The 23,725-nt window shown below is 33.9% G+C and overlaps 1 protein-coding gene and 2 pseudogenes across 1 annotated transcript; 1 reads left to right on the forward strand and 2 right to left on the reverse strand.

Annotated features, from left to right (window-relative positions):
• Positions 1–3,255: 3,255 nt before the first annotated feature.
• LOC145095206 (uncharacterized) lies at positions 3,256–5,565 on the forward strand. Its single transcript, XM_079033128.1, has one exon. The coding sequence runs from the start codon at positions 3,256–3,258 to the stop codon at positions 5,563–5,565; it is 2,310 nt and encodes a 769-aa protein (XP_078889254.1).
• A 5,075-nt stretch (positions 5,566–10,640) lies between these two features.
• On the reverse strand, positions 10,641–12,441 carry LOC145092137 (tetrahydroberberine oxidase pseudogene; annotated as a pseudogene).
• A 4,765-nt stretch (positions 12,442–17,206) lies between these two features.
• Positions 17,207–19,011, reverse strand: LOC145092138 (tetrahydroberberine oxidase pseudogene; annotated as a pseudogene).
• Between the last annotated feature and the right edge of the window lie 4,714 nt (positions 19,012–23,725).

Genomic DNA, 23,725 nt, shown 5'->3' on the forward strand with positions numbered 1-23,725 from the left:
TATGATGCTGATTAAGTATAAGTGGAATAATTGGAAAATAATGCCTTTACATTCATTTGTGAATCATCACAAGTAATAAAACTATAAGCGCATTTGCAAGGTGGCCTACGGTGGCTGAAACAAACACACACACACACATATACACACACAACGACAACAGGAGGAGCTGGTGGTTAAGGGAGACAATTGACCTCCAAATTCACAAAACCATAGAAATCGAAGGGCCAATGACAGGAAATAAACGCACCACCTAAACACACCCATTCTTTGGGGACCATTGGTGGCGGAAGGAACATGCCGGCGATCGTGGTTGCGGAAGTAGTGGTGGCTATTCCCGGTAGCCAAAAGAAAAAGAAAAGAAAGTGGAAATGAGATTATTTGATACTTAATACGGGTAGATTACGATCTGTAAGGGCGTACTTAAATTGGAGTCGGCCACAAGAAAAGTGCCCAACTCTCTCCCGACGATCTCCAAGAGAGAAATATAGGCTTTAAAATTTCATCACTAACTCTTCCATAACGACACTATCTACCCAGAAAACAAATTTCTTGACTAAAGACATATTTACAACTTGTCACATTCAGCCCCTTACTTTAAATTTATTATTATTATTATTATTATTATTATTATTATTATTATTATTATTATTATTATTATGTTATTATAATTATTATTATTTTCACTACAAGAAAAGAAAGCATTAGCGGCGACAGCCAGCAATAGCGGCGACACGTAAAAGATGCGTTACTTGTCGCCGCTATTGCTGGCTGTCGCCGCTAAAGGCATCGCCGCTAATGCTTTCTTTTAGCGATCCGCATCATTTTCACCCCAGCCGTCCGATTTGTTTTCAATCTAACGGTTGTTAAGGAAAGCGGAAAGGCGCGCTGAGTTTTCCCTCCGTGTGTCGCCGCTAATGCCCTAATGTCGCCGCTATTGCCCTACGTCGCCGCTAATAGCCGTCGCCGCTAATGCTAAACGCATATACCCTTCACAGTTTACCTTTCTGCCATTCACAGCTGATACCTTCTCTCTCGTTTTTTCTTCAATATCTCGCAATTTTTCAACTTGGTGGACGCATTGCTTCTTGGACCGGTGCTAGCTAGCTTCTCCTTCCCTCAAGGCAGCCACAATACCGCCACAACCCCAACCAAGGTCGACATTTAGCCAAAATTCCGAAATTGCCCCCAACCAAGGTCAAATTTCTCATCTTCTTTATGATTTTTCTGTTTTAGATGATAAATAGTGAGTATTTTTCAAGTTTGTTGAGTGATTATGTTTGTATTTTGATATATGAATTGGTTATGCATTTTGTTGGATTGTATGTATTTTGTTGGTTATGCATTTTGTTGGATTGTTGAATTATTATGTGTGTTTTGTTCACATTTGTGGGAATTTTGTTGGATTGTATGTATTTTGTTGAAATTTATGTTTAGATTACATTGAAGTTATACCACATTGCCTTAACATGAAACTTAGATGTATATATTTGTATGAAATTGGAATATGCAAATTGGATTAAATTGGAATATGCAAATTGTATGAAATTGAATATATACATTTGGCTTAATTGTATGAAATTGGATGAAATTGAAATATGCATTTAGCTTAATTAGGTTATTGAAATATGAAATTGGATGTATACATTTAGCTTAATTAGGCTATTAATAGCAACTTACTTCTAGTAATGTATTGTATATGGTTTGAAAGTGCTTAATTTTGTTAGTGACTTAATGTTTGGCCAACTTAATAGCAACATACTTTTAGTGACTTAATGTTGGTCATTACAACTTTAGCTTTAATTAGGTTATTAATAGCAATGTATTTCTAGTAATTTTAATTTAATTATAGAATAAATTTAAATTAATTTAAAAAAAACATTAAAAAAATAATAAATTAGTTGTAAATCAAGTTAATGTTAAAATTAAAATAAAATAAAGTTAGTTTAATAAATTAAAATTAAAATAAAGTTAGTTTAATAAATTAAACTAATAAAAAAAATATTAAATTAATTATAAAATCTAATTAATTTACGTTTAGAATCAAATTAAGTTACATTTATAAAATCAAATTATATTAATTATAAAACTAACTTAATAGAAAATATTAAATTAATTATGAAATCTAATTAATTTACGTTTAGAATCAAATTAAGTTACCTTTATAAAATCAAATTAAATCACTTATAAAACCAACTTAATAGCAACATACTTTTAGTGACTTCTTGTAATTTTAATTTAAATAGAATAAAATTAAATTAAGTTAAAAAAAACATTAAAAAATAATAAAATAATTGTAAAATCAACTTAAAGTAGTTTTAAAATCAAGTTAATGTTAATATTAAAATAAAATAAAACTAGTTTAATAAATAAATTAAACTAATAACAAAAAAGAAAATATTAAATTAATTATAAAATCCTAATTAATTTACTTTTAGAATCAAATTAAGTTACCTTTGTAAAATCAAATTATATTAATTATAAAACTAAATCAAATTATATTAATTATAAAACTAACTTAATAGCAACGTACTTCTTGTAATTTTAATTTAAATAGAATAAAATTAAATTAATTTAAAAAACATTAAAAATAATAAATTAATTGTAAAATCAACTTAAAGTAGTTTTAAAATCAAGTTAATGTTAATATTAAAATAAAATAAAATTAGTTTAAAAAATAAATTAAACTAATAACAAAAAAGAAAATATTAAATTAATTATAAAATCTAATTAATTTACTTTTAGAATCAAATTAAGTTACCTTTGTAAAATCAAATTACATTAATTATAAAACTAACTTAATAGCAACGTACTTCTTGTAATTTTAATTTAAATAGAATAAAATTAAATTAATTTAAAAAAAACATTAAAAAAATAATAAATTAATTGTAAAATCAACTTAAAGTAGTTTTAAAATCAAGTTAATGTTAATATTAAAATAAAATAAAATTAGTTTAATAAATAAATTAAACTAATAACAAAAAAGAAAATATTAAATTAATTATAAAATCTAATTAATTTACTTTTAGAATCAAATTAAGTTACCTTTGTAAAATCAAATTAAATCACTTATAAAACCAACTTAATAGCAACATACTTTTAGTGACTTAATGTTGGTCATTAAAACTTTAAAATTAGCTTTAATTAGGTTATCCCGTGTTAGAATACTTTTTGAATCGTCAACTTTATGAATACTCTACTTGATTTTTGTTTCCCATAAAGTAAACCTTAAACACTAAATTATGTTTCAGTTGCATCATGTCTATTGATAAAAGCTGGACTACTAATCCACATCGTCAATCTCCCGAGTTCCAGCTAGGGCTCGACACTTTTGTCGAGAGATCCATGTTACACCTAGATTGTAAAGGTGAAACCAGATGTCCGTGTGAGAAATGTGATAATCGTTACTTCATGAATCCGAAAGCAATGAGACGTCATGTTCGTATATATGGTTTCAGTCAATCATACAAAACATGGATATATCACGGTGAACCTTTAATCCCTCCAGTTGTAGATGTCGTATCGCCAAGCAACGAGATGGCCGATGTTATTGACGATGTTATGTGGGAGTCGAGAGAAAATGATATAAACCTCGATGAAGGAACCTCGAATACAGGGGGTAGTGGTGTCGATGATGATTTTGAAGAGTTGTTAGAGGCAGTCGAAACCAAGTTATATCCTGGTTGTTCGTTTTCATTCCTTGATTTTTTAGCAAAGCTGATGCATATGAAGGTCAACAACAAATGGACTGATAGTTCATTTGATCAACTCCTTGAGTTGTTGCATTCGGCATTTCCACCGGGCAACAAGGTTCCCCGTTCATATTATTTAGCAAAAAAGAAACCGAAGAAGTTGGGTTTAGGGTACGAGTCAATTCATGTGTGCAAAAACGATTGTTTTCTCTTCTGGAAGGAACACAAGTCATTGCAAGTTTGTCCCGTTTGTAAAGAGAGTCGGTGGATTGATAAAAACACCAAGGGCAAGAAAGTGGCTCATAAGGTGTTACGGTACTTTCCAGTGGCCCCTAGACTACGCCGTTTGTATTGTTCACGATACACTTCCAAAAATATGATATGGCATAGTACTGGGAGATCAGAAGATTATGTGATGCGTCATCCCGTTGATGGAGAGTCTTGGCAAAAATTTGATGTAGATTTCCCTGACTTCTCGAGTGAACCTCGCAACGTACGATTAGGGCTGGCAGCTGATGGCTTTAATCCATTTGGTAACATGTGTAATCCGCATAGTACGTGGCCGGTTGTACTCACCACTTACAATCTGCCACCATGGCTTTGTATGAAAGAGTCATCATTCATGTTGGCCTTGTTGATTCCCGGCCCTAAAGCGCCTGGAAAGGACATAGATGTTTTCCTTAGGCCATTAGTGGAAGAGCTTAAGTTTTTATGGCAATCAGGCATACGCATTAAAGACGCAGCGACAAACACATTCTTCACGATGAAAGCTATGTTGTTATGGACAATAAACGACTTTCCAGCTCGTAGTAGTTTATCGGGCTGGAGTGGACAAGGGTATAGAGCATGCCCGACTTGCAATGAAGACACTCCTTCGTACCGTGCAATAAATAAAGTCGTTTATATCGGTCATCGTCGGTTCTTAGATGCTGATGATCCATTAAGGATGAATTTGAAATTTAATGGGCAACCAGAGACAAGACCCCCTCCGAGACACTTTACTAATGAAGACATACAAGATCAACTAGGTCGTCTAACACTTCGTAAACCGGGTAAACATCCTAACACTCTCAAAGAAAACATGGATCGGCAAGGATTCGAGTTGAACTGGTCGAAACGTAGCATATTTTTCGAGCTCGAATATTGGTCTTCTCTACAGCTGAAACACAACATAGATTTGATGCATGTCGAGAAAAATGTGGGTGAGAGTCTTTTGGGTACTTCTATGATGAATGATAAGAGTAAAGACACATCAAATGCACGTGAGGACTTGAAAAATCTGAATATCCGGCGTAATCAATGGTTGCAAAAAAAGGGTAACAAGTTCACTAGACCACATGCAAGCTACTCATTCAAGAAAGCTGACCGCAAAATCTTTTGTCAATTTATAAGAGATGTTAAATTTCCTGATGGGTTTGGATCTAACATTAGTAAGAAAGTGGTAGATAATGATACTAACATTATTGGGTTGAAATCTCATGACTATCACATTCTTATGCAACGTTTGATACCGATTGGAGTTAGAGCGTTATTGGACAAAGAAACTTCTACACCAATTGTAGATCTTTGTATGTTTTTCAAGCAAATTTGCTCCAGAACACTAAAGGTGGAGGATATGAGGAAAGCAAAAGAAGACATTATTAGAGTCTTGTGCAAGTTAGAGTTGATTTATCCACCAACGTTTTTCGACATTATGATTCATTTAGCTTTGCATTTACCTAATGAAGCGATTGCCGGAGGCCCGGTATGTATGAGATGGATGTATCCATTTGAAAGGTATATGAAACAACTAAAAAGCTATGTTAGAAATAAGGCGAGGCCGGAAGGTTGTATAGCTGAAGGTTATATTGCTGATGAAGTTTTGACATTTTGTTAGATGTACCTTCAAGATGTCAATCGCCTTAAAATAAACGAAGACGTTGTCATTGAAAAAAAAAATTTGGATGTTTAAGTCTAAGTGTCGACCGACGAGCGCAACGCAAATCAAACATCTTGATATAACGGAGAAACATAATGTAGAATGGTTTGTATTGAATAGTTGTCAAAAAGTCAGACAATACATCGAGTAAGTGTTCTTACTTTTAATTATCTTTAATTATTTATTGTTACTTTTTTCCATTCATTAATTTAATATATATATATATATATATATATATATATATATATATATATATATATATATATATTTCATCAATATAGAAAATTCAAATCTGAACATCCTGAAAGTGACGAAAAGACCGAATTTCCCAGCTGGTTTCTTGAAAAGGTAATCATAATTAACAAACAAATATCTTTCATAAATTTAATGAATCAAGAATACATAACACATCAACATATGTTTAATAGGTTTATCAGCTGGAAAAAGAAAACTCTCCTGAATTCCACAAAGAGTTGTCAGCCCTTTCATTGGGTTCACAAATGGATGTTTATACTTACACTGCGTGCATAGTCAACGGTGTTAGGTTTATGGTACTTAGTCGTGATGCACAACGCAAAACGCAAAACTCTGGGGTTCTAGCGGTTGGTGAGAATGGAGAGAAATATTATGGCCAGTTAGAAGAGATTATGGAGGTGCAATATCCATATGATTATTCGACTGTAATATTTCGGTGCAAGTGGTTTGATACGGGAGATATTCCTGATGATAATTTCATAAGTATCGACACAGAAAAAGAAGCGTACCAAGATGATCAACTCATATATGCTTCGCAAGCCAAACAAGTGTTCTACATCCGCCAGCCTGTTAATCATCGAAGAAACCAAAACAACAACCCTCGTTGTATCGTCGAGCATGTTAATCATCGAAATATTTGGGATCTACCATCCGACAATCCTCGTGTCCAAAATGCTTACAGTGACTCTATCCAAGATGTCGACAATGTGGAGGCCGAAAATGTTGACATAGTTCAAAACAACTCTTCATCTGGAGCTAGACTTTTTATTGACTTCTCACAATACTTTCAAAACAATGTTGATGTAGCTCAAAACAATGCTGATTATGATGATGAAGACGAGACTGAAGTACCTCCGCCAACGGGTAGAATCGATAATGTTTCCGATGAAGAGACTGATTATGATGATGGCGATTCTGATTATGATACGGATGAAGAAGACATTGAATTATATGATCAAGATTCTGATTAAAAAATCAATTTTTTTTGGTAATAGAAACTTTATTTGAAATGTAACTTTAATTCATATTGTTTGTTTATGTTTTATTTATGTTGTTTGTCTATATTGTATATCTTACAATTTCGCAGGGTAACTAACTTTTATTCATATTGCATATGAGGTTTACTTGGGCAATACTCTTGGCCATGATGGCCGATGTTATGGGGCTTGGACACGGAGGTGATGGAGCCGGGGATCCACCACCTCCAGGAGGCTTTGGTCGTGGTCAGCACGAACAAGATGGTGAGTTTTATTCTGATATATTTATTAACTATTTTTATTATTTTATAATAAGTTATCATGACTAATAGGTTTAATTGTATTTTTGCAGCCGAGCTTCCTAAAAAAAGGAGAGGCATGTCAAAAAATATTGAGTTGGGAAAGTTGATAAGGGCAAATAAGGGAAAGCCCATAGATTTGGATTTCGACAGGGAGATCACATATTCCCCTGTCGGGAAGCGTGGTAATTGGTTCACCCATGAAATTGGGAGGTATTTGTGGAACAATGTCCCTTTCAACGTATCTGATTGGGACAATTTTTCCCCCGCTTTAAGGAACGCAGCAGTTGTTCATCTAAAGGTAACTTGGATACAATTTTAATTTTAGTTGTGATTGTTATTTAATTAACTAAACTTTTTGTGTTTTGCAGAATAAATTTGATTTGGATAAGGTTAACATGGATCCGGAGCGTGCTCAATTGTTGCGGAGCATTGATTCAAGTCTTGCAAAAGTTTACAGAGGTCGAAAAAGTAAAGCTCATGCTTATTTTAAGGAAATCGGGGGCCTGTAGATATCCAAGCTGCATTAAACAACCCCCCTAACGGAATGTCACATGAAAATTGGGCGAAGACAGTCGAACATTTTCAAACGCCAGAATTTTTAAGGCGTTCGGCGTCAAACAAGGAATGTCGTGCAAAACAAGTAGTTGTAAACAGAGGGGGGTCGAGCTCATACAACAATGCATGTTTTAAAGAGGTAAGTTATGATATATTTAAATATTTATTTAAAGTATAACTAATCTAAATTTTAATGTTAAATAGGATATCAGTCGAATCGAAGCTTTTCGTAAAGCTAATTCCAATTGCCAAGGGGTATTTTATAGTCCTGCAGTCGAGCAACAATACGTAAGTGGTTAATTTGTATTTTTCATATAAGTGTTTATATCGTCAAAGGTATTTAGTAATCTAATTTTTATGATTTTTATTGTTTTTAAAAAATACATAATGCTTTACTCGAAGAGATAAACCAACGAACCCAAGCTACTTCTGAGGCAAGCGGTCTAGCACCAACTGATATAAAAGATTGTTTTGAAAGAATATTGGGTGTTCGACGCGGACATATCAGAGGCATTGGGCGTAAACCCCCTACCGTTGTGTCTATGTACGATCAACAACAACCAATGACACAAGAACAACCACAATCACAGGTAATTGTTAGTAAATGCTATAATGGAATGGTATAATTAATTATAATGTTATTCTGATATATTGTTAATATATTTTGTTTTTTTTATAGTTGCAAATGCTCCAAACAATACTACAGGACCCGGCTTGTTCTGCAGCATTGGAAGAGTGGTTTCGCTCATTGCCGCCACCAAATAATGGAGATGATGATGAGGACGAGTAGTTATTTTAGGATTTTATGAAACGTTTTGTAATTCGAAACAATACTAAATGTGGTATATATATATATATATATATATATATATATATATATATATATATATATATATATATATATATATATATATATATATATATATATGGATTAATATTTTGGATTGATTTTATGTATTAATATTTTGGATTGATTTTATGTATTAATATTTCTATATAAAATTATCAGATTTTTCAAATGCTATATGGATTAATATTTGGATTGATTATAAATTTAATGTGAAATAAATAAACAAAAAAAAATCAAAAGAGCATTAGCAGCGACGGGAATAGTGGCGACGGCGTCCTATTAGCGGCGACAACATATTAGCAGCGACGGGCAGCATTAGCGACGACGGGAGTATTAGCGGCGACACCAAATATTTGCGGCGACATTGAGCGTATTAGCGACGAATCGATACCGGCGACGTATTTGCAGCGACATGTCGCCGCTAAAGGTATTAGCGGCGACAAGCCTAACCTTTAGTGGCGACGTGTGTCGCCGCTGTTGCCCAATCTTCTTGTAGTGTTTATTTCCACATTTATTATTTTCTTTCTTAAAATTTATCGAATGCCTTTCATTCGTTCTATTCACTAAAAGTTCTTTAGAATTTTTATCCCTAATTATAATATTATTAATATTAATTGATGCTAGTAATTTCTAACCAGAATTAGAACATTACATCCCACCTCCTAAAGCTTACAATTGTTTATTGAGGCAATATTATTGACATGTACATTACATCTAATTCGGTTCAACAATCGCACACTAAATACTCTAAATACATAGAGACTGCATTTATTTTTTCGAGAAAAGGCGTTCTCGACCACATTAACGTACATTCCGTCAAGCTCAAAATAGGAGGAAATCTTCATGAGTGGTGTATTGAATTCTCTATTAACTGATTTCTAGTTAAGTTTGACCATTTGAAAAAGTCTCCTCTCCTGATCAAACTGTGGCAGGTGTTAGTGTATAGCATGCCTATGGCCGGTTCTTTTAAAAGTGTTATAATATTTGTAATTTTGTGATATCGAGGAGAAGATCCACAATTACCAAATATTTAGGCACGCATGAAATAGAAAAACATTTAGTCTTCTGATTCTTGATTCCGATAGATCTCATCCCACATGACTAGTAATTGCAACATGATGGTTCTCGTTAACAAAGTAATATAGTTTTAATGTTTATTCAAAAATATTTAACGAGGCCAACTTAACCAAGATATAATTAGTCTTCTCATACCTTCAAGACACAAGTTTTCCTATTGAAATGGAATCTATTAAAAGGAAGGAGCACATCATATGTATAGCCTAATTGACTATTTCTAGCTAGTGGAATCAGAATGCTAGGTCGCATGCATTTTACTATTTAAATTTAATTTGTTCAAATTAACAACTACAATGTTGACTGAAGAATGTTGTATTCGGATAGTCACGTCAATTCTTATTTAAATAAAGTAAAAGAATGTATAATAAGTAAATATGGATCGCGTAAAGTTACGGATAATTTAACTAACTTTTTGTTCAAAGCTGCCACTTTTGATCAAATCAGTTTGTATTTAAAAGTAGATGTCGAACAAACAAACATACTCATATTATTTATGCTGTGAAAAATTATTATACTTACTTAATTAAGTAATTTATTCATATTATTATGTATAATTTGGTTTCATTAGTACCACATATACTGATTATTCTAGAATTAAGCATTCAAACGAACTTGTTTTGGGTTTGAATCTCACATACTAAAAATTTGGTGGCCCGCGCCATTCTAAATAAAAGTTTATATAATATCTTATAGATTTTATACGTTTACATAGATTGACCTGTGAAAAAAAAATATTAATAAGCTTAATGTTTTAACGTTATTTTCTGCCAAAATATTGATCATAATGTTTTAGGTTTGCCCCCACAGGATGACTCTATGACAGGTTCGGTGTAGTCATACAGCTAACCTCTTTTTTTTTTTTCATAGCACGTATCTCAAGTCTAAGGTTGAATTGACCCAAACTATTTTAATCAAAAACATAATATATAGACAAGAGGAAGCATAAGAATGAAATATGATATAAAATGTCTTAATAAGACAGTGTATTTATTAGATAAATTCATAATTAGAATTAGACTTTATGCTTTTAGACATCTTTGTTAGCATGGAGATCATATACACTAGGAAAAGAAACTGACAGAAAGTAGCATTATTGCTAGTTTTTCATGAAAACAATTAAAAGAATTAATAAAATGCATCTGTTGGGTGTTTCTGCAACCGCTTAGCTGATCGGGGGTTTTAGAAAACAGGAATACTCTGTGGGCGCCTAAAGAAATTGTGAGGATCGACTTTGGCCTTGATTCGAATCAACTTCTTGAAGTTGTCCCTCTTCCAGTATCTCTCACCCCAAACACTTGCTTCTTTGTAGTTAGCACTTCCAACACCCAAATCCAGATCATTGTAGTTGGAGTATGCCTCTCTGGGGTTGTTTGACACATAAGGCGTCATTAAAGCATCCAAGCTTCGCAGCCAAGCTATCCTCCTGAGGGATGTAGGTGTTGTGTCTGAAGGTTGACCGTTAAAATTGACAGTCTTTAGAATTTGTAAAAACACCCCCGCTCTATGAGGATACGGAATTGCTGTCTCTGAGAAATCAGCCATCCTTCCGCCAAATGGATTGATCATCAGAAGCGCCGATTCATCGTTTTGCATAAGCTTTCTCCATATCTTCTTGAGTCCTTTTATGGGGATGGGTGCGCGGGTGTAGTCTGATTTGCTTTTGTTGTTCAGCTTGGCAATGGCAGATCGGTTCGTCAGAATCTCGGTCGGGGTTGAGCTTGGCAACCCCCAAAACACAAGGGTCGACTGCACCATTCTAATTTCTTCACAAATCTCTCGGGTAACACCGAGCTCTGGAAATTTTCTGTAAAGCAACGGAAGCAATGTGTCGGTTGTGCCCTGATATATTCCTTCAAACATAATTCTTATGGTTTTCTTGGTGGTGTTGCCGATATATTCGGCAAAAACTTGAGTTCTTATGTGCAAATTTCTATCGATATTCGGTGCAACGTATTGATATTTATGGAAGATTTCGGTAGCCCCTTGTTCCAAAGTTTTATTCAGTATAAAGACGGTTACTTTTTTTGGAACTGGAACCAAGCTCAGCTTCCATGCAAGAACAATTCCGAAACTTGAAGAACCACCTCCTCGGATCGCCCAAAACAAATCTTCTCCCATTGATTTCCTGTCGAGAATATTCCCATCAACATCCATGAAGCGAGCATCCAGAACATTATCTGCAGCAGTACCGTATTTCCTCAACAGGTTTCCGTAGCCACCACCGCCCATGTAACCACCAACACCCACCGTTGGGCAAACACCTGCCGGGAAATACAAGGTATCGGTCTCTCGCGAAATTTTGTAGTAGAGTTCACCAAGCGTAGCGCCTGCTTGGACCCAAGCAGTCCTTTTTGCTACGTCCACGTCTATAGACCTCATGTTGGTGAAATCAAGCATAACAAAGGGAACATCAGCAGTGTATGAGAGGCCCTCGTAGTCATGGCCCCCACTCCTGATCCTGATCTCGTACCCGTGTTTCTTGGCGCAGTATACACATGTTTGTATAAGGGTTTCCTCCATAGGTGTCACGATCACTGATGGTCTACGTGTGGAGGGCTTAAGGAACCTGGTGTTTTGAACTGCCACTTGCCAAATGGGTAGGAAGGAAGCATTGACAGGGGTGAAAATGAGTTGAGAGACGGTAGTCACATTGTTGGATTTGGACAGTAGGCAGCTTATTAGATCGCCAGAACTTGAGGATGATAAGGACGTTGCCCATGAAACAGAAAGCAAGAAAGTTAGAACCATGAGCAAAACTGAAGAACTAAGTTGAGACTTCTTCATGTTTAGTTAATTTGGTGAGCTTGATCAATAGCAATGGCGTATTTATATACAGCAGAGAGCATACAGTTGACTTCAAATGGGGTTATAAAAATTGTGATCGGTTCAAATTAAGGTGTTTGAAAAACCTCGGAAGGAGGATGGTGATCAATTCAAAGATGTTTGAAAAATGCGGGAAGGAGGATGGTGTTCAACTGATTCTATTTTAGTGTATACAGGTGCAGCGTTGAAGATATATGGCGTGTTGACTTATTCCCTATAGAGTACTTAATTCGCATTCTAAAAACCAATGGAGCAATGAACAAATTGATATTACATATGTTCAGATTTTTAGCGTTTTTATTTAAACTTTCTGATTAAAATCTTTGCTAAAATTTTAACTACACACGTTTTTATAATAATTATCAAACTTATAAGTAAACGTTATCTCATCAAAAGTATATTTTTCTCAAACATAAATTGAAAATATTTCTTACAATGTATGTGCTTAATTTGCTGGCGCCGTATACCAAGTCCTGGGACTAGTTTGTAGATAAAGGGTTGACTTTGACTGTGGAATATAAGCATACAAATTACAAAGCGATTTTACTTTTAACATCAATTCAAATGATGGGCTCCTCACCGTTCTTAATTAATATTCAAAACCTACAAAATATGATTATGTTTTTTAATTATACACTTTTAATACATTCTTATTTAATATAAGTTATAGATTTCTTTAGAACAACTAAAATTAACATTTATAATCCCCTAAATAAAGGCAGAATATTCATAAAGTAATGAAAACACATAATCTATCACTAAAATAGAATAAAATAAAAATAGAAATTGTGTGATAATTATGCAAAATTAAATTTGGAGACTTACATGGTGAAATTTGGGATCAAAGATCGGCAAATTGCCTACACACTCAAGGCCTCTTTGGTTGCTACCGCCTACGGTCCCGGCCAAGGGTCGTTTGGAGGATTAAACAATGAGACACTCATACAGTTGCTTCACTATTGAGATATAAGACCTGTTTGGCTATTTTTAACATCAATGAGAAGATTGTGATGAGACATCCAGACCGGTTGTCAAACCAAAACAAAAAAAAAAAATACATTATCAACAGTATAACAGCCTGTCTATCTGCTAGATGTGAAGAAACCATTTGTACACGACCGCATGAAGGTGGCAATGTACATGCATCGACCACCATGTTTTTAGGGATATCAAATATCTATCTGAATCATATTTGATACCTTTAGAAACTATTATGTTGTCTTAAATAGGCCCCGAAAGCATGGTACGTTTGATTTGATCAACGAGCTACTAATTTCGGTTTTCACCATAACCAAACCGATTCATCTATATGTATCTAACAATCATTTAATTCCATCACTTACCAACTTCTATATGCATATGACATTATTTTCACAATGTCTTCCATCGAGCTTCTTTAATAATTAGTTCAGTAGTGAATTTGCTATAATAGACCTTGGTAAACTTAAATTATATTTTAGGCGTCTCCTGTTTATTCACCTAAACGGCTATTTTTATATCAACAAAAGTATGGAAGAGAGATTCTATGTCTGTTATTATACTTCACTAAAATCTTATAACTCCATCCGAACTAGTTCAAAAAATTGATTCAATAGGCACCCCGATAGATTATCCTAGTTTATATCGTAGCTTAGTCAGTATATCATTGCAAGGTCTATCATAGCAAATTCACTATTGAACTTACTATTAAAGAAGGTCAACGGAAGACATTGTGAAAATAATGTCACATGCATATAAAAGTTAGGATATGGTAGCATGGAATGATTCTTAGATATTCATAGAGGGATCAGTTTGGTTTGGGTGAAAAACGATGTTAGTAGCAATAGGAATTTCATCTTGCCCATGATATGGAGCAAACTAGACATCTATATCTAACCACATCATGAAATTTTGACTTTCGGAGTTCTAATAAATTTATTATAATTTTTGAAAGACAATGTAAGAAATACGTGACAATACATACCTGTTTAAGAAGATTGTGAATTATACCCTACAAGGAGTTGGAATTTGGTAATTTGATTCAAAGTTTAGCGAAACTAGACTCATAAACCTTTCCACAAGACTAAAATTTATGATTTTGGAGCTTTCAATATTCTTGTAAGATTTTAGAAGTTTGAGGATAGGCTCAGTGAAATTGATCATATTAACCTTAAGGTCATGACCTTAGGTGTCCCATGAAAGACTTAATGATTAAGATTTAACTTTAAAACTTTTATCATAATTAATGGTTACTTATTAGGCTATCAATATATGTAATTCAACTTAACCCGAACGTCTTGATTCTCTGCTTAATGAGCATTTAGTGTTAGGAACTTGACATAAAAAATCATCTTATTAGGGTTAAGTTACAACCCATTACGCTCCTTATGACACTAAATGTCTTAAAAATCGAGTCCCTTAGAAAACTATCACCTATTGGTGGTCGGATGGTGGTGTTGTGGTGGTCAATAATTGTCAAAATACTCTAAAACAAAGTATGATGTTGATTAAGTATAAGTGGAATAATTGGAAAATAATGCTTTTACATTCATTTGTGAATCATCACAAGTAATACAACTATAAGCGCATTTGCAAGGTGGCCTACCGTGGCTGAAACAAACACAAACACACACACACATATATACACACACAGCAACAACAGGAGGAGCTGGTGGTTAAGGGAGACAATCGACCTCCAAATTCACAAAACCATAGAAATCGAAGGGCCAATGACAGGAAATAAACGCACCACCCAAACACATCCATTCTTTGGGGACTGTTGGTGGCGGAAGGAACATGCCGACGATCGTGGTTGTGGAAGTAGTGGTGGCTATTCCCGGTAGCCAAAAGAAAAAGAAAAGAAAGTGTAAATGAGATAATTTGATACTTAATAAGGGTAGATTACGATCTGTAAGGGCGTACTTAAATTGGAGTCGGCCACAAGAAAAGTGCCCAACTCTCTCCCGACGATCTCCAAGAGAGAAATATAGGCTTTAAAGTTTCATCACTAACTCTCCCATAACGACACTATCTGCCCAGAAAACAAATTTCTTGACTAAAGACATATTTACAACTTGTCACATTCAGCCCCTTACTTTAAATTATTATTATTATTATTATTATTATTATTATTATTATTATTATTATTATTATTCATGTTATTATAATTATTATTATTTTATTTCCATATTTATTATTTTGTTTCTTAAAATTTATCGAATGTCTTTCATTCCTTCTATTCACTAATTAAAGTTCTTTAGAATTTTTATCCCTAATTATAATATTATTAATATTAATTGATGTTAGTAATTTCTAACCAGAATTAGAACATTACATCCCACCTCCTAAAGCTACAATTGTTTATTGAGGCAATATTATTGACATGAACATTACATCTAATTCGGTTCAACAATCGCACACTAAATACTCTAAATTCATAGAGACTGCATTTATTTTTTCAAGAAAAGGCGTTCTCGACCACATTAACGTACATTCCGTCAAGCTCAAAATAGGCGGAAATCTTCATGATTGGTGTATTGAATTCTCTATTAACTGATTTCTAATTAAGTTTGAACATTTGAAAAAGTCTCCTCTCCTGATCAAACTGTGGCAGGTGTTAGTGTATAACCTGCCTATGGCCGGTTCTTTTAAAAGTGTTATAATATTTGTAATTATGTGATTTAGATATCGAGGAGAAGCTCCACAATTACCAAATATTTAGGCACGCATGAAACAGAAAAACGTTTAGTCTTCTGATTCTTGATTCCGATAGATCTCATCCCACATGACTAGTAATTGCAACATGATGGTTCTCGTTAACAAAGTAATATAGTTTTAATGTTTATTGAAAAATATTTAACAAGGCCAACTTAACCAAGATATAATTAGTAATCTCATACCTTCAAGACACAAGTTTTCCTATTGAAATGGAATCTATTAAAAGGAATGAGCACATCATATGTATAACCTAATTGACTATTTCTAGCTAGTGGAATCAGAATGCTAGTTCGCATGCATTTTACTATTTAAATTTAATTTGTTCAAATTAACAACTACAATGTTGACTGAAGAATGTTGTATTCGGATAGTCACGTCAATTCTTATTTAAATAAAGTAAAAGAATGTATAATAAGTAAATATGGATCGCGTAAAGTTACGGATAATTTAACTAACTTTTTGTTCAAAGCTGCCACTTTTGATCAAATCAGTTTTTATTTAAAAGTAGATGTCGAACAAACAAACATACTCATATTATTTATGCTGTGAAAAATTATTATACTTACTTAATTAAGTAATTTATTCATATTATTATGTATAATTTGGTTTCATTAGTACCACATATACTGATTATTCTAGAATTAAGCATTCAAACGAACTTGTTTTGGGTTTGAATCTCACATACTAAAAATTTGGTGGCCCGCGCCATTCTAAATAAAAGTTTATATAATATCTTATAGATTTTATACGTTTACATAGATTGACCTGTGAAAAAAAAATATTAATAAGCTTAATGTTTTAACGTTATTTTCTGCCAAAATATTGATCATAATGTTTTAGGTTTGCCCCCACAGGATGACTCTATGACAGGTTCGGTGTAGTCATACAGCTAACCTCTTTTTTTTTTTTCATAGCACGTATCTCAAGTCTAAGGTTGAATTGACCCAAACTATTTTAATCAAAAACATAATATATAGACAAGAGGAAGCATAAGAATGAAATATGATATAAAATGTCTTAATAAGACAGTGTATTTATTAGATAAATTCATAATTAGAATTAGACTTTATGCTTTTAGACATCTTTGTTAGCATGGAGATCATATACACTAGGAAAAGAAACTGACAGAAAGTAGCATTATTGCTAGTTTTTCATGAAAACAATTAAAAGAATTAATAAAATGCATCTGTTGGGTGTTTCTGCAACCGCTTAGCTGATCGGGGGTTTTAGAAAACAGGAATACTCTGTGGGCGCCTAAAGAAATTGTGAGGATCGACTTTGGCCTTGATTCGAATCAACTTCTTGAAGTTGTCCCTCTTCCAGTATCTCTCACCCCAAACACTTGCTTCTTTGTAGTTAGCACTTCCAACACCCAAATCCAGATCATTGTAGTTGGAGTATGCCTCTCTGGGGTTGTTTGACACATAAGGCGTCATTAAAGCATCCAAGCTTCGCAGCCAAGCTATCCTCCTGAGGGATGTAGGTGTTGTGTCTGAAGGTTGACCGTTAAAATTGACAGTCTTTAGAATTTGTAAAAACACCCCCGCTCTATGAGGATACGGAATTGCTGTCTCTGAGAAATCAGCCATCCTTCCGCCAAATGGATTGATCATCAGAAGCGCCGATTCATCGTTTTGCATAAGCTTTCTCCATATCTTCTTGAGTCCTTTTATGGGGATGGGTGCACGGGTGTAGTCTGATTTGCTTTTGTTGTTCAGCTTGGCAATGGCAGATCGGTTCGTCAGAATCTCGGTCGGGGTTGAGCTTGGCAACCCCCAAAACACAAGGGTCGACTGCACCATTCTAATTTCTTCACAAATCTCTCGGGTAACACCGAGCTCTGGAAATTTTCTGTAAAGCAACGGAAGCAATGTGTCGGTTGTGCCCTGATATATTCCTTCAAACATAATTCTTATGGTTTTCTTGGTGGTGTTGCCGATATATTCGGCAAAAACTTGAGTTCTTATGTGCAAATTTCTATCGATATTCGGTGCAACGTATTGATATTTATGGAAGATTTCGGTAGCCCCTTGTTCCAAAGTTTTATTCAGTATAAAGACGGTTACTTTTTTTGGAACTGGAACCAAGCTCAGCTTCCATGCAAGAACAATTCCGAAACTTGAAGAACCACCTCCTCGGATCGCCCAAAACAAATCTTCTCCCATTGATTTCCTGTCGAGAATATTCCCATCAACATCCATGAAGCGAGCATCCAGAACATTATCTGCAGCAGTACCGTATTTCCTCAACAGGTTTCCGTAGCCACCACCGCCCATGTAACCACCAACACCCACCGTTGGGCAAACACCTGCCGGGAAATACAAGGTATCGGTCTCTCGCGAAATTTTGTAGTAGAGTTCACCAAGCGTAGCGCCTGCTTGGACCCAAGCAGTCCTTTTTGCTACGTCCACGTCTATAGACCTCATGTTGGTGAAATCAAGCATAACAAAGGGAACATCAGCAGTGTATGAGAGGCCCTCGTAGTCATGGCCCCCACTCCTGATCCTGATCTCGTACCCGTGTTTCTTGGCGCAGTATACACATGTTTGTATAAGGGTTTCCTCCATAGGTGTCACGATCACTGATGGTCTACGTGTGGAGGGCTTAAGGAACCTGGTGTTTTGAACTGCCACTTGCCAAATGGGTAGGAAGGAAGCATTGACAGGGGTGAAAATGAGTTGAGAGACGGTAGTCACATTGTTGGATTTGGACAGTAGGCAGCTTATTAGATCGCCAGAACTTGAGGATGATAAGGACGTTGCCCATGAAACAGAAAGCAAGAAAGTTAGAACCATGAGCAAAACTGAAGAACTAAGTTGAGACTTCTTCATGTTTAGTTAATTTGGTGAGCTTGATCAATAGCAATGGCGTATTTATATACAGCAGAGAGCATACAGTTGACTTCAAATGGGGTTATAAAAATTGTGATCGGTTCAAATTAAGGTGTTTGAAAAACCTCGGAAGGAGGATGGTGATCAATTCAAAGATGTTTGAAAAATGCGGGAAGGAGGATGGTGTTCAACTGATTCTATTTTAGTGTATACAGGTGCAGCGTTGAAGATATATGGCGTGTTGACTTATTCCCTATAGAGTACTTAATTCGCATTCTAAAAACCAATGGAGCAATGAACAAATTGATATTACATATGTTCAGATTTTTAGCGTTTTTATTTAAACTTTCTGATTAAAATCTTTGCTAAAATTTTAACTACACACGTTTTTATAATAATTATCAAACTTATAAGTAAACGTTATCTCATCAAAAGTATATTTTTCTCAAACATAAATTGAAAATATTTCTTACAATGTATGTGCTTAATTTGCTGGCGCCGTATACCAAGTCCTGGGACTAGTTTGTAGATAAAGGGTTGACTTTGACTGTGGAATATAAGCATACAAATTACAAAGCGATTTTACTTTTAACATCAATTCAAATGATGGGCTCCTCACCGTTCTTAATTAATATTCAAAACCTACAAAATATGATTATGTTTTTTAATTATACACTTTTAATACATTCTTATTTAATATAAGTTATAGATTTCTTTAGAACAACTAAAATTAACATTTAAAATCCCCTAAATAAAGGCAGAATATTCATAAAGTAATGAAAACACATAATCTATCACTAAAATAGAATAAAATAAAAATAGAAATTGTGTGATAATTATGCAAAATTAAATTTGGAGACTTATATGGTGAAATTTGGGATCAAAGATCGGCAAATTGCCTACGCACTCAAGGCCTGTTTGGTTGCTACCGCCTACGGTCCCGGCCAAGGGTCGTTTGGAGGATTAAACAATGAGACACTCATACAGTCGCTTCTCTATCGAGATATAAGACCTGTTTGACTGTTTTTAACATCAATGAGTAGATTGTGATGAGACATCCATGCCGGTTGTCAAACCAAAACAAAAAAAAAAAAAATACATTATCAACAGTATAACAGCCTGTCTATCTGCTAGATGTGAAGAAACCATTTGTACACGACCGCATGAAGGTGGCAATGTACATGCATCGACCACCATGTATTTAGGGATATCAAATATCTATCTGAATCATATTTGATACCTTTAGAAACTATTATGTTGTCTTAAATAGGCCCCGAAAGCATGGTACGTTTGATTTGATCAACGAGCTACTAATTTCGGTTTTCACCATAACCAAACCGATTCATCTATATGTATCTAACAATCATTTAATTCCATCACTTACCAACTTCTATATGCATATGACATTATTTTCACAATGTCTTCCATCGAGCTTCTTTAATAATTAGTTCAGTAGTGAATTTGCTATAATAGACCTTGGTAAACTTAAATTATATTTTAGGCGTCTCCTGTTTATTCACCTAAACGGCTATTTTTATATCAACAAAAGTATGGAAGAGAGATTCTATGTCTGTTATTATACTTCACTAAAATCTTATAACTCCATCCGAACTAGTTCAAAAAATTGATTCAATAGGCACCCCGATAGATTATCCTAGTTTATATCGTAGCTTAGTCAGTATATCATTGCAAGGTCTATCATAGCAAATTCACTATTGAACTTACTATTAAAGAAGGTCAACGGAAGACATTGTGAAAATAATGTCACATGCATATAAAAGTTAGGATATGGTAGCATGGAATGATTCTTAGATATTCATAGAGGGATCAGTTTGGTTTGGGTGAAAAACGATGTTAGTAGCAATAGGAATTTCATCTTGCCCATGATATGGAGCAAACTAGACATCTATATCTAACCACATCATGAAATTTTGACTTTCGGAGTTCTAATAAATTTATTATAATTTTTGAAAGACAATGTAAGAAATACGTGACAATACATACCTGTTTAAGAAGATTGTGAATTATACCCTACAAGGAGTTGGAATTTGGTAATTTGATTCAAAGTTTAGCGAAACTAGACTCATAAACCTTTCCACAAGACTAAAATTTATGATTTTGGAGCTTTCAATATTCTTGTAAGATTTTAGAAGTTTGAGGATAGGCTCAGTGAAATTGATCATATTAACCTTAAGGTCATGACCTTAGGTGTCCCATGAAAGACTTAATGATTAAGATTTAACTTTAAAACTTTTATCATAATTAATGGTTACTTATTAGGCTATCAATATATGTAATTCAACTTAACCCGAACGTCTTGATTCTCTGCTTAATGAGCATTTAGTGTTAGGAACTTGACATAAAAAATCATCTTATTAGGGTTAAGTTACAACCCATTACGCTCCTTATGACACTAAATGTCTTAAAAATCGAGTCCCTTAGAAAACTATCACCTATTGGTGGTCGGATGGTGGTGTTGTGGTGGTCAATAATTGTCAAAATACTCTAAAACAAAGTATGATGTTGATTAAGTATAAGTGGAATAATTGGAAAATAATGCTTTTACATTCATTTGTGAATCATCACAAGTAATACAACTATAAGCGCATTTGCAAGGTGGCCTACCGTGGCTGAAACAAACACAAACACACACACACATATATACACACACAGCAACAACAGGAGGAGCTGGTGGTTAAGGGAGACAATCGACCTCCAAATTCACAAAACCATAGAAATCGAAGGGCCAATGACAGGAAATAAACGCACCACCCAAACACATCCATTCTTTGGGGACTGTTGGTGGCGGAAGGAACATGCCGACGATCGTGGTTGTGGAAGTAGTGGTGGCTATTCCCGGTAGCCAAAAGAAAAAGAAAAGAAAGTGTAAATGAGATAATTTGATACTTAATAAGGGTAGATTACGATCTGTAAGGGCGTACTTAAATTGGAGTCGGCCACAAGAAAAGTGCCCAACTCTCTCCCGACGATCTCCAAGAGAGAAATATAGGCTTTAAAGTTTCATCACTAACTCTCCCATAACGACACTATCTGCCCAGAAAACAAATTTCTTGACTAAAGACATATTTACAACTTGTCACATTCAGCCCCTTACTTTAAATTATTATTATTATTATTATTATTATTATTATTATTATTATTATTATTATTATTATTATTATTATTCATGTTATTATAATTATTATTATTTTATTTCCATATTTATTATTTTGTTTCTTAAAATTTATCGAATGTCTTTCATTCCTTCTATTCACTAATTAAAGTTCTTTAGAATTTTTATCCCTAATTATAATATTATTAATATTAATTGATGTTAGTAATTTCTAACCAGAATTAGAACATTACATCCCACCTCCTAAAGCTACAATTGTTTATTGAGGCAATATTATTGACATGAACATTACATCTAATTCGGTTCAACAATCGCACACTAAATACTCTAAATTCATAGAGACTGCATTTATTTTTTCAAGAAAAGGCGTTCTCGACCACATTAACGTACATTCCGTCAAGCTCAAAATAGGCGGAAATCTTCATGATTGGTGTATTGAATTCTCTATTAACTGATTTCTAATTAAGTTTGAACATTTGAAAAAGTCTCCTCTCCTGATCAAACTGTGGCAGGTGTTAGTGTATAACCTGCCTATGGCCGGTTCTTTTAAAAGTGTTATAATATTTGTAATTATGTGATTTAGATATCGAGGAGAAGCTCCACAATTACCAAATATTTAGGCACGCATGAAACAGAAAAACGTTTAGTCTTCTGATTCTTGATTCCGATAGATCTCATCCCACATGACTAGTAATTGCAACATGATGGTTCTCGTTAACAAAGTAATATAGTTTTAATGTTTATTGAAAAATATTTAACAAGGCCAACTTAACCAAGATATAATTAGTAATCTCATACCTTCAAGACACAAGTTTTCCTATTGAAATGGAATCTATTAAAAGGAATGAGCACATCATATGTATAACCTAATTGACTATTTCTAGCTAGTGGAATCAGAATGCTAGTTCGCATGCATTTTACTATTTAAATTTAATTTGTTCAAATTAACAACTACAATGTTGACTGAAGAATGTTGTATTCGGATAGTCACGTCAATTCTTATTTAAATAAAGTAAAAGAATGTATAATAAGTAAATATGGATCGCGTAAAGTTACGGATAATTTAACTAACTTTTTGTTCAAAGCTGCCACTTTTGATCAAATCAGTTTTTATTTAAAAGTAGATGTCGAACAAACAAACATACTCATATTATTTATGCTGTGAAAAATTATTATACTTACTTAATTAAGTAATTTATTCATATTATTATGTATAATTTGGTTTCATTAGTACCACATATACTGATTATTCTAGAATTAAGCATTCAAACGAACTTGTTTTGGGTTTGAATCTCACATACTAAAAATTTGGTGGCCCGCGCCATTCTAAATAAAAGTTTATATAATATCTTATAGATTTTATACGTTTACATAGATTGACCTGTGAAAAAAAAATATTAATAAGCTTAATGTTTTAACGTTATTTTCTGCCAAAATATTGATCATAATGTTTTAGGTTTGCCCCCACAGGATGACTCTATGACAGGTTCGGTGTAGTCATACAGCTAACCTCTTTTTTTTTTTTCATAGCACGTATCTCAAGTCTAAGGTTGAATTGACCCAAACTATTTTAATCAAAAACATAATATATAGACAAGAGGAAGCATAAGGAAGAAATA

This window comes from Lactuca serriola, chromosome 3 (assembly GCF_051521515.1).
Source record: "Lactuca serriola cultivar US96UC23 chromosome 3, Lser_US96UC23_V15, whole genome shotgun sequence".
Taxonomy (NCBI): domain Eukaryota; kingdom Viridiplantae; phylum Streptophyta; class Magnoliopsida; order Asterales; family Asteraceae; genus Lactuca; species Lactuca serriola.